Genomic DNA, 13847 nt, shown 5'->3' with positions numbered 1-13847 from the left:
TGAGACACTGAGATACTGAAATGCGGATGTAATTGATTGTTTATTAATAGCTTTGCTCTTAAACAGTGAAGAAATGGATGGCTTGTTTCCATAGAGGAACTGTAAATGGACTAAAACAAGAATGTTAAAGAGAGAATGATAAAGAGAGTTAAAGATTGATCTATATTTATTTTAAAAAAAATTAATATATCAATAAACAAGTTGGGTGTATTTGAAGACTTAGGACTTTAAATGATAACTCTTTACAACATCTTCACCTAACAAAATCAAAAGCTCTCTAGCTGTTTTAGGACAGGTAAATAATCTGTAGGCTTTTGTTTAAATATATTGTCTTTGCAATCAATAGACATAGTAACTGAGGTAATTAAACATAAACTATTAATTTGGGGTTCCATTCACCTGGGAATCATTTGACATAAAAATTTTTGTCCCTTCAGGAACTGAGTTGCTTAAGGTCAACCTCAGAAGTTCCCTAGTAGCAGACACAGCAGAAAAAAAAATGTAGCTGGATATACACATCGATGTATTGCCTTGTCCTTAATTTAGTTTGTAAAATACGTTCTGCATTATTTTTATCCTGACATTTCTTTGCTATCTAAACCACCATGTCTCCCACGAAGAAGCAATAAGACACAGTGTAAGAAACAGGGACTCATACTGCTTAATGCACACTTTAAGAAACGACTACCAACAGCATGGCCACCTGAAAGACTGTTTTTCCATATTTTGGGGGAGGATAAAACAACTCAGAAAAGTTGATCTGGACATTTAGGAAGGTTGAAGGTTAGCTGCCTGTCCCAAGCTGTGAAATTATCATCCTGTGGGTAGCAGATGACTGCACAAAGGGATGGCTGGACACAGGAGACCACCTAGAAATAGGAGGTAAGAAAGGCCATCATCTCAGTTGCCGGGCAGAGGGTCCAGGCACATCCTGGAGCAGGCCACCAAGGAAAGCTGGAAGCACACCTTTTTGAGGAGAACTCTAACAGGACACACCAGGAACTTCTTTCACTCCCAGAAAAGCAGGAGGGGATCAAACCCATGGAGAACAGACACGTCTTCTGCATGAGCAGTCAGGGCAGGATGAGTTTTATACATTCAAGTTCTTCTAGGAATAAAACTTGAGAGCTAAAGGAAAGGGACTGAAATCTGGTGGCTGCTGCTAATATACTGAACTGCTGTTTGGTGAATGGCCCTCTGTCTATGGCAACGACTTGCACCTAAAGCACCTATTTCCCATCTCCAGCCTGCTGGGCAGAGTCTTGCTTTAAGCCCAGTGCCACAGAAACACTGCCCTGATACAAATTCCTACCAACAGTAAAACCCTACGAGATATTTTTGGTCTTTTAAGGTAAAAGTTTGAAAGTTGCCATAGTGAGTTAAGAAGATGTGTGGTACTAAAAATAATGGGTCTGGTGCTCCCGCTTCCTTCAGGTGTTGTGGAAAATTCCAGCTGCAGGGCTGAGTTTTGGCTGCAGGTATGAACTGACTCATTTGCCCAAACAGGAACACATTAATGCATAGGAACACACTTCTGACTGCTTTCCACCTTAAAAGCAGATATCATCTGTGTGATGTGGAGAAAGAAAATATAAACACAGCATTCCCAGCTGCAAGTCCCCTCCTGAGATGTCCCGCTGCTGCTGTACTGGCAAAGGACCAGCCAAGCGCTCTTTGCTTGCAGGAGTCTCCAGTTAGATCCCAGAAAAACTATGGTTTCCCTCCTTCCCTGCCTGCAGCTCCTAGGAGGTCAAACAGGGATTTGACTTCTCACTGAAACAATTTCATTTAGCATCACTTATCACGGCCTTTAAGTTAAAAAAAAAACCACCAGTCAAAACAGAACAGCTTTTCTGGCATCTATAATTTATTGCTCTTGCAACTTTTGCCATATTAAATCTAGTCACCTTCTATTCTGTAGGACATTTGTTTTTTAGCAGAAGGGGAAAAGAGAAGAGAGAAATTGTTATGCCTGAAGACTGCTCTGTTCTTGACCAGAAAGTACTCCCAGAGCGTAAAACCGAACTTTCCATTGTGTCCCTATGGGATTAGCTATGTTTAGACTTCTCTGTGGGCTTGCTAGGGAAAGAGAAAGAAAAGACAAACAGCATTTGCCTCTTGAAGTGCTCTGGAACGCACAAAGCAGTTTGTTTTTCCTGGTTTTACAAGCAAAGATAACTATTAATATTCCTGAACTAGCATCAAGAGCTAAACTGTTTTCTATAAAGCCAGCACTGGCAGGCACACAGGTGCACAGTACAAGAAGTTCATTGTCCCTTACAAATACATAAAAAAATACAGTTATCTTAATCCAAAATTCCTGGAAGAATAAAAAGTTTCTTTGCCATAATACAGTACTATAAATACTACTGGCTCAAAGCCAGTACACAAGAAACCTGTCTTTATTAAAAACACAGGACTTTACCTATTCCTTCAAGAAGATTCTTGAGTTACTGTAACTTTGTTTTAGTGTGGGAAGACTCACAAGTCTGGATGGTTTTATCAAAATTGTTTTTATAGAAATCTGCCTGCAATGTTTTGCGATGTACTCAGTCACAGGATTTTCAGTAACTGGTTTATCTGGAAATATTATCAAAACAAAAGTTCTTGCAAGACAGATTTCCTCACTAACTGGAAATAAAAAAAAAAAAAGAAAAAATATGGACTTTTTCTGAACCTCTTAAAAGATTTGGGCTGAACTTAATCCCAAAATAAACATTTAGACCTTTGTCACTTAATGTAACCTCAAAATCTGATAAATACTACTCAAAACAATGCTTTCCCTTAGCTGCAGTTTACATACATGGAATGATATAACCCCTTCTCCCATCCACTGCTTAAAAACAGGAGGAAGGAAGCTTTATGAAAGAAATCTCAAGTTATTCACAAAAGCTGCCTACAACAAAGGCACTTAACATTTTTGAATGATCCACAGGAAGGGCATGTAATAATTTTGATAAATAATATATGTGCTTTATTGCTGAGAGAGAACTTGCACCCTGAAAGAGCTCTGAGTCAGACTGTCACCACAAACCCTGGCTTGCTTTGGTTCACTGCTTTTTACAGATCACTGTCAACTTGAAATATTTTATATCTCGGTGATGAGCAAAAGCAGTTTTGGATTCTCCATGTACTCGTCAATGACTCTGAGATGTTTTGTGATTTCTAATGCTGCTTCCCAGCTTTATTTCTTGCTCTCCCTTCCCTCTTTAAGACAGTGCCCCAGCAGCAGCAGGGGAGGATGGCGGGAGTCACTGAGTGCAAAGCCTGGTATGCTGCCAAAAGCTTAAAGTAAACAAGCTGAAACAGGAGAGGAAATCTATTAACTGCTTTCCAGTCTTGAGCTACTTACTGTAAAATCAGTGAACGGAATGAACAGTGGCAAAAGGGATATTAAATACATCACAGGTTTGCTGCTAGATTAGTTATCTACAGATTAGCCAGATAGAGAGGGCAGTTAAGGAAGCCCAGCTGGTGCTTCCAGCTCAGTGGCTGTATCCTGGCCCAACAAAGATGTTTTGGAATTACTTTCTCACATAGTCCAGCATGAATGGTTTGTCACATAAAAAAAGTTTGTATTTCAAATTTTATTTTTATTTCTCTATTCAATCTATAGGTTCAGAAATTATAGTCTTAGAAGTCTGTTCACGTTATGTATTGGACATGAGTCCCTTGAACCCTCTCCTGTGCACGATAAATCATCACCTGTAGCTTCCCTTTTCAATAAGACATGGCACTATTTGGCTTTTGAGAGCTTCGACAACAGCAGTAGGATTCCATTAGCATGGATGGCTGCCTGAAATCCAGTAATTGCCACGTCTCCTTGATTTGCTTGCCTGAGCAGGTGGCAGAGTGATCAGGCCATGGACTCTGTTGGGTAAACAGCCCATTTTCTTTCCTTCCATTAGCATGTTGTGCACTAGGGTTGCACAGATAAACTCCAACTTTTCTGAACAGTCGCTGGAAATAACATCATTAGATTCTTTCATCAGGTGTGGAAAGTTCTTATATCTTAAGAAAAGATCAGTTTTTTGATTTATTACTGTGTGTGAAAGACTTGCATGTGCATTTTCTTCATTTATTTCTTCTACTTAAGCATCAAGTACTAGCTACCCTGCAGAATGAACATGGCTAGATGGAGCTGGGCATGGCAACTGTTACAGTATGTGTTTAGGTAACATCCATATTATGGAAAGATTTATAAAGGAAGACAAAAATGCCTTTTCTGAAGCGTTTGACAGCCTAAGAGCAAACCGACATAAGTAAATGGGAGAATAGGCGTAGAGGGTAAACATCCAACATACTTCATTCCCCTGCCCCTGACTATTTGAATTTATAGACTTAAATCTTTCAGCAGGGATACTGAGGAAGGATTTAATCAATGAGAAATATTCAGTGAGAATTTCTCATGCATGTTTCAGTACAGAAGACACTTATATCAGACGGGATATGAAGGCCAGCATGCTGAAATAGTTGGCATATACCTGTTCACTCTCCACTGAACACTTCACCCTTTCTCTTTCTACTCCTTCCAACCTCTGCCCTTATATCCTACCTCTGCCTCCTACTGATATTCCCTTCTCCTCCTCATAAAAATTAGGCAGAAGTTTAATCAGCCTAGAACTACTTCTAAGGGGTATCTAAGTCATTCTTGGCCTTTGGGACCAGCTTCAAGAAGTGGGATTGTGACAAGCAAAATTTGGCATATTGCATATACTCAGTTTTCACAACTACCATTACAGGTTACTATCTAGATCTAGTGTTGACATGTTATTTTCTAGAACATAATTTCTCCACAGTTATGGATCTAACACTAAAGGAACACTGATAGGCTTCCATATGAATCCAACACATGCTCACTTTCTAAGTAAATACTAGCCAAAACCTAAATAAAATACTTACGCTTCAGGATATTTCTTTGCTCTAGCTCTTCAGTTGTAGGCCTCTGGCTAAGTCTCCTGAAAGAACAGAGTGAGGGACTGATTTAAAACCAAATTCAAATAATACATTATGATTTGTAATACAGCCTAAAAAGTGTCTCTCATATGGCCATGCTATTTTTTGCCAGCAGGGCTATTCAACAACACAGGTAATTTCCAGACAGTTATAATAACTGTGCATGTAGCCACAGTACTGAGTGGCCATTTGTTGGGAAAGATGTACTATTGCCACTTGAACACATAACTGATATGTGCACAATATTACAGAAATTGTACCAGCAAATTTAAATTCCTCATTTACAAGTATTATTTCATGAAAGATTTCATAAACCGTTTTTGTTCCCAGGCACCAACATTACATTAAGTCGCGCAATCGCAAGATTATTCTCAGATATTTTGAATGCAAATCCTAGTCATTTAAAAAAAAACAACCAACCAACCAACGTAAGCTGTGCACTGCTCACTGATTTGTATGTACAATACAATTGGAAGCTTTAACTGAAATTTAATTTTATTTAGTTATCTATATATAACAACTGCCATTAAAAAAACCCCAAAACGAGATTCTGATTTTCTGGTTTGTATAGTGGAGAACGTGGTTGATGTCTCTATGTTTACCAAACAGGTTTGCTTTTTCACTTAAGGAGCAAGAAAAATTTCAGCAGTAAAATGTATTTCGCAGATGTGTTGAAGATAGATGCCTCTCTGTCCAGTAAACCTTACACAGTTCACTGTGGGTTACCTTCAGCTTCATGAAAGTCATCCAATTTGAACCATGAGTGGACTTTCAGATCTGGCGGGGAGGACCAGCAGGTTTACCATGGGTGACTAGCCCCCACTGTAGGAGGTCCCAGGCTTGGGACCTGACCTGACCCTGACCCAGCCATGGCAACTGGTTTCTCATCAGACCTCGATGCTGCCAGGTGCTGATCACCACGACAGGAATTTTTAAAGGAACTGGTGTCAAACTGCATTGTGATTTCAGGCCTGAGCACAGCCCTGACACGCAGGGACGTTGTCTCCTGCCACCGCAGCAAAGCCATGCGGGGAGTGTGCCATCTTCCCAGCACAACCAGCAATGCCCCCGCGCAAGCAGCTCAGGGCAGGAACCCCAGCGGCTGCTGCAGCCCAAGCCCCCGAGGGAGCACCGTCAAGCAGGGTGTGACCACTGGAGCTGGGATTCGGTCAGGAAAGCAGTGATAACAACCACGTCCCTTCATTAGCAGAATAAAAATGACCCTTGGGCTCTATACAATAGATGTATCATGCTTACAGTTAAGAGATTAAATGAATGACCTAGCCAGCCACCCATCTGGTTCACAGAGCAACTCAGCTCATCTTCTAAGTGCCGATGCAGGGCTGCCGTACTCTGTACTGAGGCAGTACTGGCTGGACTACCCAGTATCTGGGAATCTCCAACAAATACGGGACATCCTCCAAATCTGTCTGGACAACATTTCTGAGCTCAAGAGAAACAAGGACAGGTCTGGAAAAATCCAGACATGTTGTAGTCTATTCTCAGAGACCATGAAAGCCAAAATTAACATTTATGAGGATTTTTTTAAAAAGCTTGTAAAAAAGTGAAAATGAAGTCTTTTTTTATACAATGTTCTCAAGTCCAGGAAGAGAAAGTAACATACATCCCACAGCACTTAAACATCATGAGAAAGCCATGCCTCAGAGGTGGGCACAGTAAAACACTGAATACTGACCTACAAAATCAACATCCTTCCACTTCTTTTGCTGGAACCAGTACATGAATAATGAAGGAGATAGAGAGCAGGAGGAGGATGGGGAGGGCCAGAAGGGATGAACACGCACAGGCATGCTTGGTGTGTCAGGAACTACTACTTCATTTGAAATGAGCATATACAAGTGCAAGTCCCTGCTAATCAATTTGAGAAAAATCTTGAACCATGCTACTGATCATTATGGAGTCACTCTTACCCTCTACCTCTTTTTTCTTTTAAAAAATAAAACAACCCCAAAACCCAGAATCCCTCAGATTTGTATCTTGTAGAACAAAAATGCATTATTGACATTTTAAAGTTTTGTGAGAAATAAAAATAGTTTTCCAGACAGTTGTACCATGAAGATCCTGCACCACGTATTGGGCTGCATTTTAAACATGAACCCAGAGTTCTTGATTCTCTTTCTCCACCTCCACCCAGTGAAACCACATTTACCCTGTGACTGATACCTCACTAGCTTCGTTCCAATCTGATGTCTGATTTCCTGCCTCTCCTCTTCAGATGTACGCTGCAAGATGTTTTTGTCTTCTAATTCTTTCTTAGATGGTCTGTTGCCAAGTTTGATAGCAAGAGTATCCCTACGACGAATTTTACTTGCCAAAGAGCCTGAGGAAAGGAGGAGGAGGGTAGATTTAGTTCATTCAAGCTTAGGTTACAGACACAAACTCAGAGTAAGGACTTTAATACCTCCCGAAAGCAGCCTTGTTCCGACACGCAGGAGAGGAATTTTAATTAACATCAAAAGAAAAATAGTTTTAGTTCAGTTCACAACAATACAAAGCTGAAAGGCTTCGATGAAAAAGCTACCAGCCAAATTGACAGAGGAGTTTTACAAACATCACTTGTCATCTGCGAAGTGATAGGATAAAAATGACCAATCTACGCTTAAGTGTCTTTGAAGTCTGATACATTACAGGTTGGTTTATTTATCTACTTAGTATATTTATCAGCCTGCTGCTCTTTTTCTTCAGCCTTAAATAGATTTAGCCTTGTTCTGTCATCATTTCCTTAATTGTTCCAAATTTTTTTCAGTCAAATACCACTTAGTTCTTGTGTAGTGCTTTTGATCTTTAACTAATTTGTAAATTAAAACAAAAAACACAGTTTAGAAAAGTGCTCTGAGTGCTTGTAAAGTAACCTAGGCAGGAACCCCCAAGCACTGAAGCAATTTGTTCATCCATAAACCAGATACAGTAGGGACGAGGGCTGTGAAATTTTGTCAGTGTTAGCTTCAGCCAGCTGTGGAAGAAAATGTACTTTTCACGGCCTTTAATCCTTCCTTTGTCTCTTGATACTCTGACCGAGGGGGCTACATATGTCCTAGGCTGGCAGACTGTCACTACATAAGGCAGTCTGGTAAGACCACAGGCTCCCAGTTCACTTCTCATAAGATTGTACTGCTATCTGAATAAAAGAATTTTTTTGTTGCTACCATTTTGGATTGTATTCAGACCAAATACAGAACTGCAAAAGGCTTCAGCCTCTTGAGCTATCTAGCACCTCACCTTCTGCTACACAAGTGGCCAAGGGGAAAAAAAAAACAAAACGTTCATTTTCCCTCACGCCACTTTGGTACACAGCACTTTCGTGTTCAGGTCTTCTTCACTAAGCACAGCGAAGCACCTCCTCCTGAACGGCTGCAGGGAAAGCTCTCAAGCCATGGTTTGATGGTCATTTTATTCTGACATAAGGCCACCCTGCAGGTGGTAAAATGAGCATTGCCCTCCTCTCTAGCCCTGACAGCCCGCTCCTGCCACCTCCTTTGTCCCAGCAAAGGTGCAGCCATCAGGTGAGCTAGATCAGGGAACCAGTTCTATTGAAAAACAGTTCAAACAACAGCCACCACTGCAGAAGTAAACATAAGCACTGGCCTAAGGGATGAATGAACAGCTGGGAGCAGGGATCAGGCAGAGGGTGGGCAGGACAACCCCCTTCAGCAGCAGCAAGGACTTCTGACAAATTAGGGAGATAATATAGTCATGAACCCAGATGAAATTTTAAAGCTGTAAGCTTAGAAGCAATCCGCTGTGATCTGCTCTGCTGCTAAGGTGCGCAAATGCTTAAAGCATCCTGATCAAAGAGGAACAAATTAATTCCAGACAGTGAAGCTGCTGACTGATGGGCTTCCTGTCATCCACCACAGCCTGTTACTCCCACAAGAAACTCTGGGATCTCTGGTGCAATTCAGCTGAAAGCTGTAAGGGCAGAGGTTCATGACATGGGCAAGTCAAATCAATGGTTCACTGATGCTGTAACATGGAGGCCTTGTTCCATCCTCATGTTTTTCAACCTGTTCCTCCCGCCTCCACTCCCATCCGTGCAGTGCTTGATCTGCTCTCACCATTGCACAGGCCTGAGCAGGCTTCTGATCACAACTGTCTGGGAGAAGCTGGACACTCATTTCTCAGTAGTGATAAAATACTAAATCATCTAAAACCATCTCATGCAGCCACACCTCTTTTTACTTTGCACTAGCATGGGTCAGGCATGCTCACATAACGCAACGTGCAAAAGGTAACCTGCAGCTTCTCGGCGGGATGCTTACTTTCAGCACTTGCATTATCATCATCGTCATCATCATCGTCATCTGTGTACAATATTGGCCCGTCAGAGTCTGAGTCGCTGCTGTGGCTCTCTCTGCTACTTTCACTCTCAGGAGGGGCAGCAGTATCAGAAGCCTCCTCCACTAGTTCAGAGTGTGCCTGGTCAGGTGCCGCCACTTCTTGGTTTTCTTTGGTACCCAAGCTGTTAATTCATAAGCAGATATGGTGTCACATTAATGCAAGCAGCACAAACACAAATGGGACACAGACTGTATAAGCAAGTACAAAAATAAAAGTTCTGTTATTCAAACTAACTTCTCTCTAAAATACTTATATACATAACACATATATAAAGTATGCGGATGTGTACATGTATCTGTATGTATGTGCATTAGGAAAAAAGATACAATCTGGAATGACATGCTGCAAATCCTGTATAAAGAAAAATCCTAATTATTTTTTATTTCTTGCGGGATTGGACCAACAGTACATAAAAACTACTAAGAAGAGAAAAACAGCTCATAAAGTTGGGGGTGAGAGGAGAGAGTCAGAGAGCATTTGGGAGTGCAAAGCTTCCTGTTCTGGAAGCCTAAATCTATTTATCATAAATACAGTTTTACTGCTGAGTCCAGAATGTTCATGCCCATCACTGATGAACATGGAAATCAGCAGCAGAGTGCCCTTTGCCTTCGGAAAATCTCTGTGTAAAGTAAGGGTAGAGCAAAGGGAGAAGCAGCACAGGAACATAACACTGGCACAGATGTACCAGCAAGAATGTAAAGGAAAGTCTCTAGGCCACTGGTATCTAGACTAAGTCTTCTTGGGTTGTTATAAAAGATGCTGGTTCTTGTGGCAGGGAAAACACAGATTAATAAGTCAGTTTCTTTTTTGCTGCCAACTATTTTGCTTAAAAAATGGAATTATGACCTTTCTCTTGACTAGATTTTATAGTATCTTAGACAAGCTACTAGCCAGTATAAGAGCAAACACCTACTAACCAAAGCCTGAAACTGTCATTTTCAAGTGTGCAAGTAAATTCAGCTATTGAATTGAGAGATTTAGCAGTGAGATGCTAAATGATATCCATAAAAAAAGGAAAATCCCTTTGTAATTCCGCATCATTTCTTGTTTGCCTTTATGAGAGAGAAATAAAAGTGTTATCAGCTACTAGCTGAACTACTGACCACAGAGGTCACATTAAGCCAAACAATGATGTAGGAGGCAGGTTATGACCAATGACCTTCTGAAAAAACAAGAGGTACTGCAGGTGAATGGCTCAAAGGAGCTGGCAAGGAAGAAACTGTGCCGGGATGCAACACAACCTATTATCAGTCAGCAGAAAAAACAGAAAAGATCTCCAACTTCCTACAGTATCCCTTACACAAAGAAATGTGGCTTCCTCAGCTGTGGGTGACAGCCCATGACACAGCCATACTGTCTTACCTTTTTGTATCTTCTCCACTAGCATCTGGACCGCTGTCTAGGGCCGTACTGCTCAGGGTCCCATCTGTGCCATGCTTGGTCTGGAGAAGAAGTTTAGTATCTGATCCAGGAATGGCCTGCCCTGCCACGCAGCAGTCCGACACTTCTTGGGCATCTGAGAAGACAACAGGCTGACCAGCTGCAGCAGGAAAAGGAGGTGGAAGTGGAGGTGGAGGAGGAGCAGAAGTGGGAGGAGGGGGGATGACGAGCTTGTTTGGTTGGTCTGCATTCTGTGTTTCAGAAATGACTGTGGAAGGTTGCTCAGGCTCCGATTTTTCTGCCTTCACTTCCAACCTGTTGGCTGCGGCACCTGAGGGGGAAGAAGCAGCCCCATCCGGTGCTGTTCGTGAGGCTGACTGTTTCCCAGGTTTTTTCTTGCCCCTGGGAGTCCCTGATGTGCCTGATTTGTTGGAAGTCTCCTTTGACGCTTTGGGATGAGATGATGTGGACGAAGGAGATGGTGATGAAGAGGGCTTGGAGACTGCTGGTTTTTTTGTATGAGAGGAACTAGCTAGAATAAGAAAAGATAAAGCATTTTACAGTCTTGCAACTACATGATTTTTGCATCATGCTTTCTGCATGGATTGACATGTGCTGACATTTAAAAAATGAAAAAAATTACACTCGATACTTCTACAATCCTTCCTCTATATGTTTGAGATGAGTAAATGTTGCAGTTTAAATGTCACCTTTCAGGTGGGAAAAACTGAAACGATGAATACTTGCCCATGAACATTGAAGGGGATCAACCTTACAAACGGGTGAGAGTTTAATTCCAGTATTCTGCATTGGCCTGGACATCATCTAAAAAGTCCACCAGTTATTCCAAACGTGTTTAGTGCCCTACTTAAAAAAAAATTGGACAGAGAAACTTCCTGACCTTTACTATTATGTGAATTTTTGGTCTGAGCTCTAGGAAAACACCATGATTTTCCTTTTCAGTGAACACCTCAGGACTATTACAGGTATCAGTCAATTACCTTTCACAATGTTATTGCAAGTGGTGTGCTCCTAGTTAATGGCAAGCAGCAGAGGGACAGCAAAACAAGATGTACTTTCAAGTCCAGCTAGACATGTTCATAAAACTGAGGCAGAAATGTGCAAATGATCTCCAGAAGGGAGCAGGCATTGAAGGCCTTCTGCATGTACTGGAGCTCTTCATCTTACCAGTGACCAACTCAGGTAGTGAAACAAGGTTTTGACACCAGCTGTACAAGCTGGCCAGTGATGCTAATGTTTAATCCTGTGATATTATACTTACCACATTGAAACATCTATGTATAATGCCCAAGTTTGCAAGAGATTTCAGCTAACCTGCATGCCCATGGGCATTCCAGTCACATTTCTGATTCCTGTGTTGATGCACCCATCATCTGGACTGGGAGCTTCAAACTTCTGAACTTCATTTAAAAAGCAATAAAAATTACAACCATCTTACAATTCAGTCGTTTTCATCAAAATGCATCCAACTCAAACACTTCTGCTGTTGTAAAAATGCATCACTCTCCAGAGAAAAAATGAAAGCATTATAAAGCTACACAGCAGCCTTGCGGCTAAGCTTACTAAGTGAAACAGAAAGCTGTAATAGAAATCTGCTGAAAGGCCTACTTTACTTATAAGCATTTAAATAAAAACAAAACCCCAGCAGATTAGGGTAGAACCAAAATACAGATACTGGCCATAATAAGCTCAGGATATCAAAATAGCTTTCACGGTGAGACTGTTCTCAGACCCAAAGAAGATGGAAAATAATTCAAAAGACACATTATACCATTCTCTTCTGTAGCTGAGTGCTGTGGTTTATAAACATTTAGAGAGCTGTGAGGCTTTTAGCACATCTGGTACATCTGGAAAAATCCACAGAAACTTAAGGCAACTCAGTGTCCCTCTTTGTGCTGCACGGTGACTGTAAAGGGCACTGTACTGAATCTACTGATGCTGCACTAATCATCCACATCAAGGACAAATCACTGATTTCACTTACCAGGCAGATCAAAAGGAAGCAAAGAAATGGTATAGGCAGCAGTTTGTAATTACAGTGGAAATAGATGGTGGCTCAAACCTGCATATTATTTAGCAGAAACCTTACTGAGTAAGTGTATGGTAGTAAGAAAGGGCTCTGGTTCTGATCCAGCAAAGCACTTCAACACAGGCTGGAGGTCCACAGAACCAGTTACACGCTTACACTTAAGAACTCCAGCATAATACAAATATACAGCCACACTATAATTGTTGCTGGAAAAATGTCAAAAGACGTTTCCATTGAAAAAAACATTATTCTTAGAACCTTTCTGGACCTGCAATCAGATACAGAAATTTGAAAGATTTCTTCTCCCAGAGAAAAACCTCCTACACTTTAATGTGTGTCAAAAGTGCTATTGCTATTGTTGCTTTTGACTGGGCTGGCTGACAATTTTCTGTCATGCCTCTTTTACGGCTGAAGACTTGAATTTTGATTAATTAGAATTTTCATGGCTGTTATTTGCCTTTTGGCACATGTCCATGCCTACGTTTAAGACCCCTTCTCCCAGTTCCACAATTTCAGTTTGGAAACACGCTGTGGTGCTCTCAGGAGAGCCACGGCTCAATTGTTACTCATATTCCTCTTCTCCTTCATGGGACTGGATCACTGGCTGCATCATATGTTCATTTCCACGGGGGATCTGACTTGTACTAATACTGCTCCCTATCAGCTCTATTTATTAAGTATTGCTCCACTTCAGATGAACACAATGTACTTTTAATGTTAGAAGAAATTACCAGTAGCATAGGTACTATTTTATATAAGGGATACATGGATATATTTTACACCCGTATGGTCTCAAGCATTGCACGGCATTTCAGCAAGGCTACTAAACAACAACTCTGGAATCTGAATGCATTTTAATTTAAGAACTCACATACCTGAGAGCTCATTACCAACCAGTGGTATAAACAGTTCTTTATACGATGGGTTCTTTTATTTCTGAAAGCTCTGCTGTTATAGAGTTCCTTCACCTAGCAAGAACTGAGTTTTCCAGCTGCATGTGAAATACAAGCAGCAAATTCTGGGTTTTCAAAACATTTATTCTTGTGGTTGTCTGATGCAGTAGGGACAGTTAATACCAAGTTAATGGATATTTTATGGCAAA

At 41.1% G+C, this 13847-nt stretch overlaps 1 protein-coding gene across 3 annotated transcripts in view; it reads right to left on the bottom strand.

The window, feature by feature from the left end:
- PHACTR2 (phosphatase and actin regulator 2) overlaps positions 1–13847 on the bottom strand; it is a 115437-nt gene that overhangs the window by 13536 nt on the left and 88054 nt on the right. For all 3 annotated transcript variants that reach the window (XM_026844320.1, XM_026844319.1, XM_026844321.1), the window contains 4 exons: positions 10678–11227; positions 9237–9436; positions 7141–7297; positions 4903–4958 (listed from right to left, as the gene is read on the bottom strand). In XM_026844320.1, coding sequence (XP_026700121.1) covers positions 4903–4958; positions 7141–7297; positions 9237–9436; positions 10678–11227 — 963 coding nt within the window. The remainder of the gene's footprint in view (positions 1–4902; positions 4959–7140; positions 7298–9236; positions 9437–10677; positions 11228–13847) is intronic.

The sequence above is a fragment of the Athene cunicularia genome (assembly GCF_003259725.1).
Source record: "Athene cunicularia isolate RWA chromosome 3 unlocalized genomic scaffold, athCun1 chr3_part1, whole genome shotgun sequence".
NCBI classification, from domain to species: domain Eukaryota; kingdom Metazoa; phylum Chordata; class Aves; order Strigiformes; family Strigidae; genus Athene; species Athene cunicularia.
Note: the sequence above shows the minus strand (reverse complement) of the source record. Positions and strands in the feature narration are given on the sequence as shown.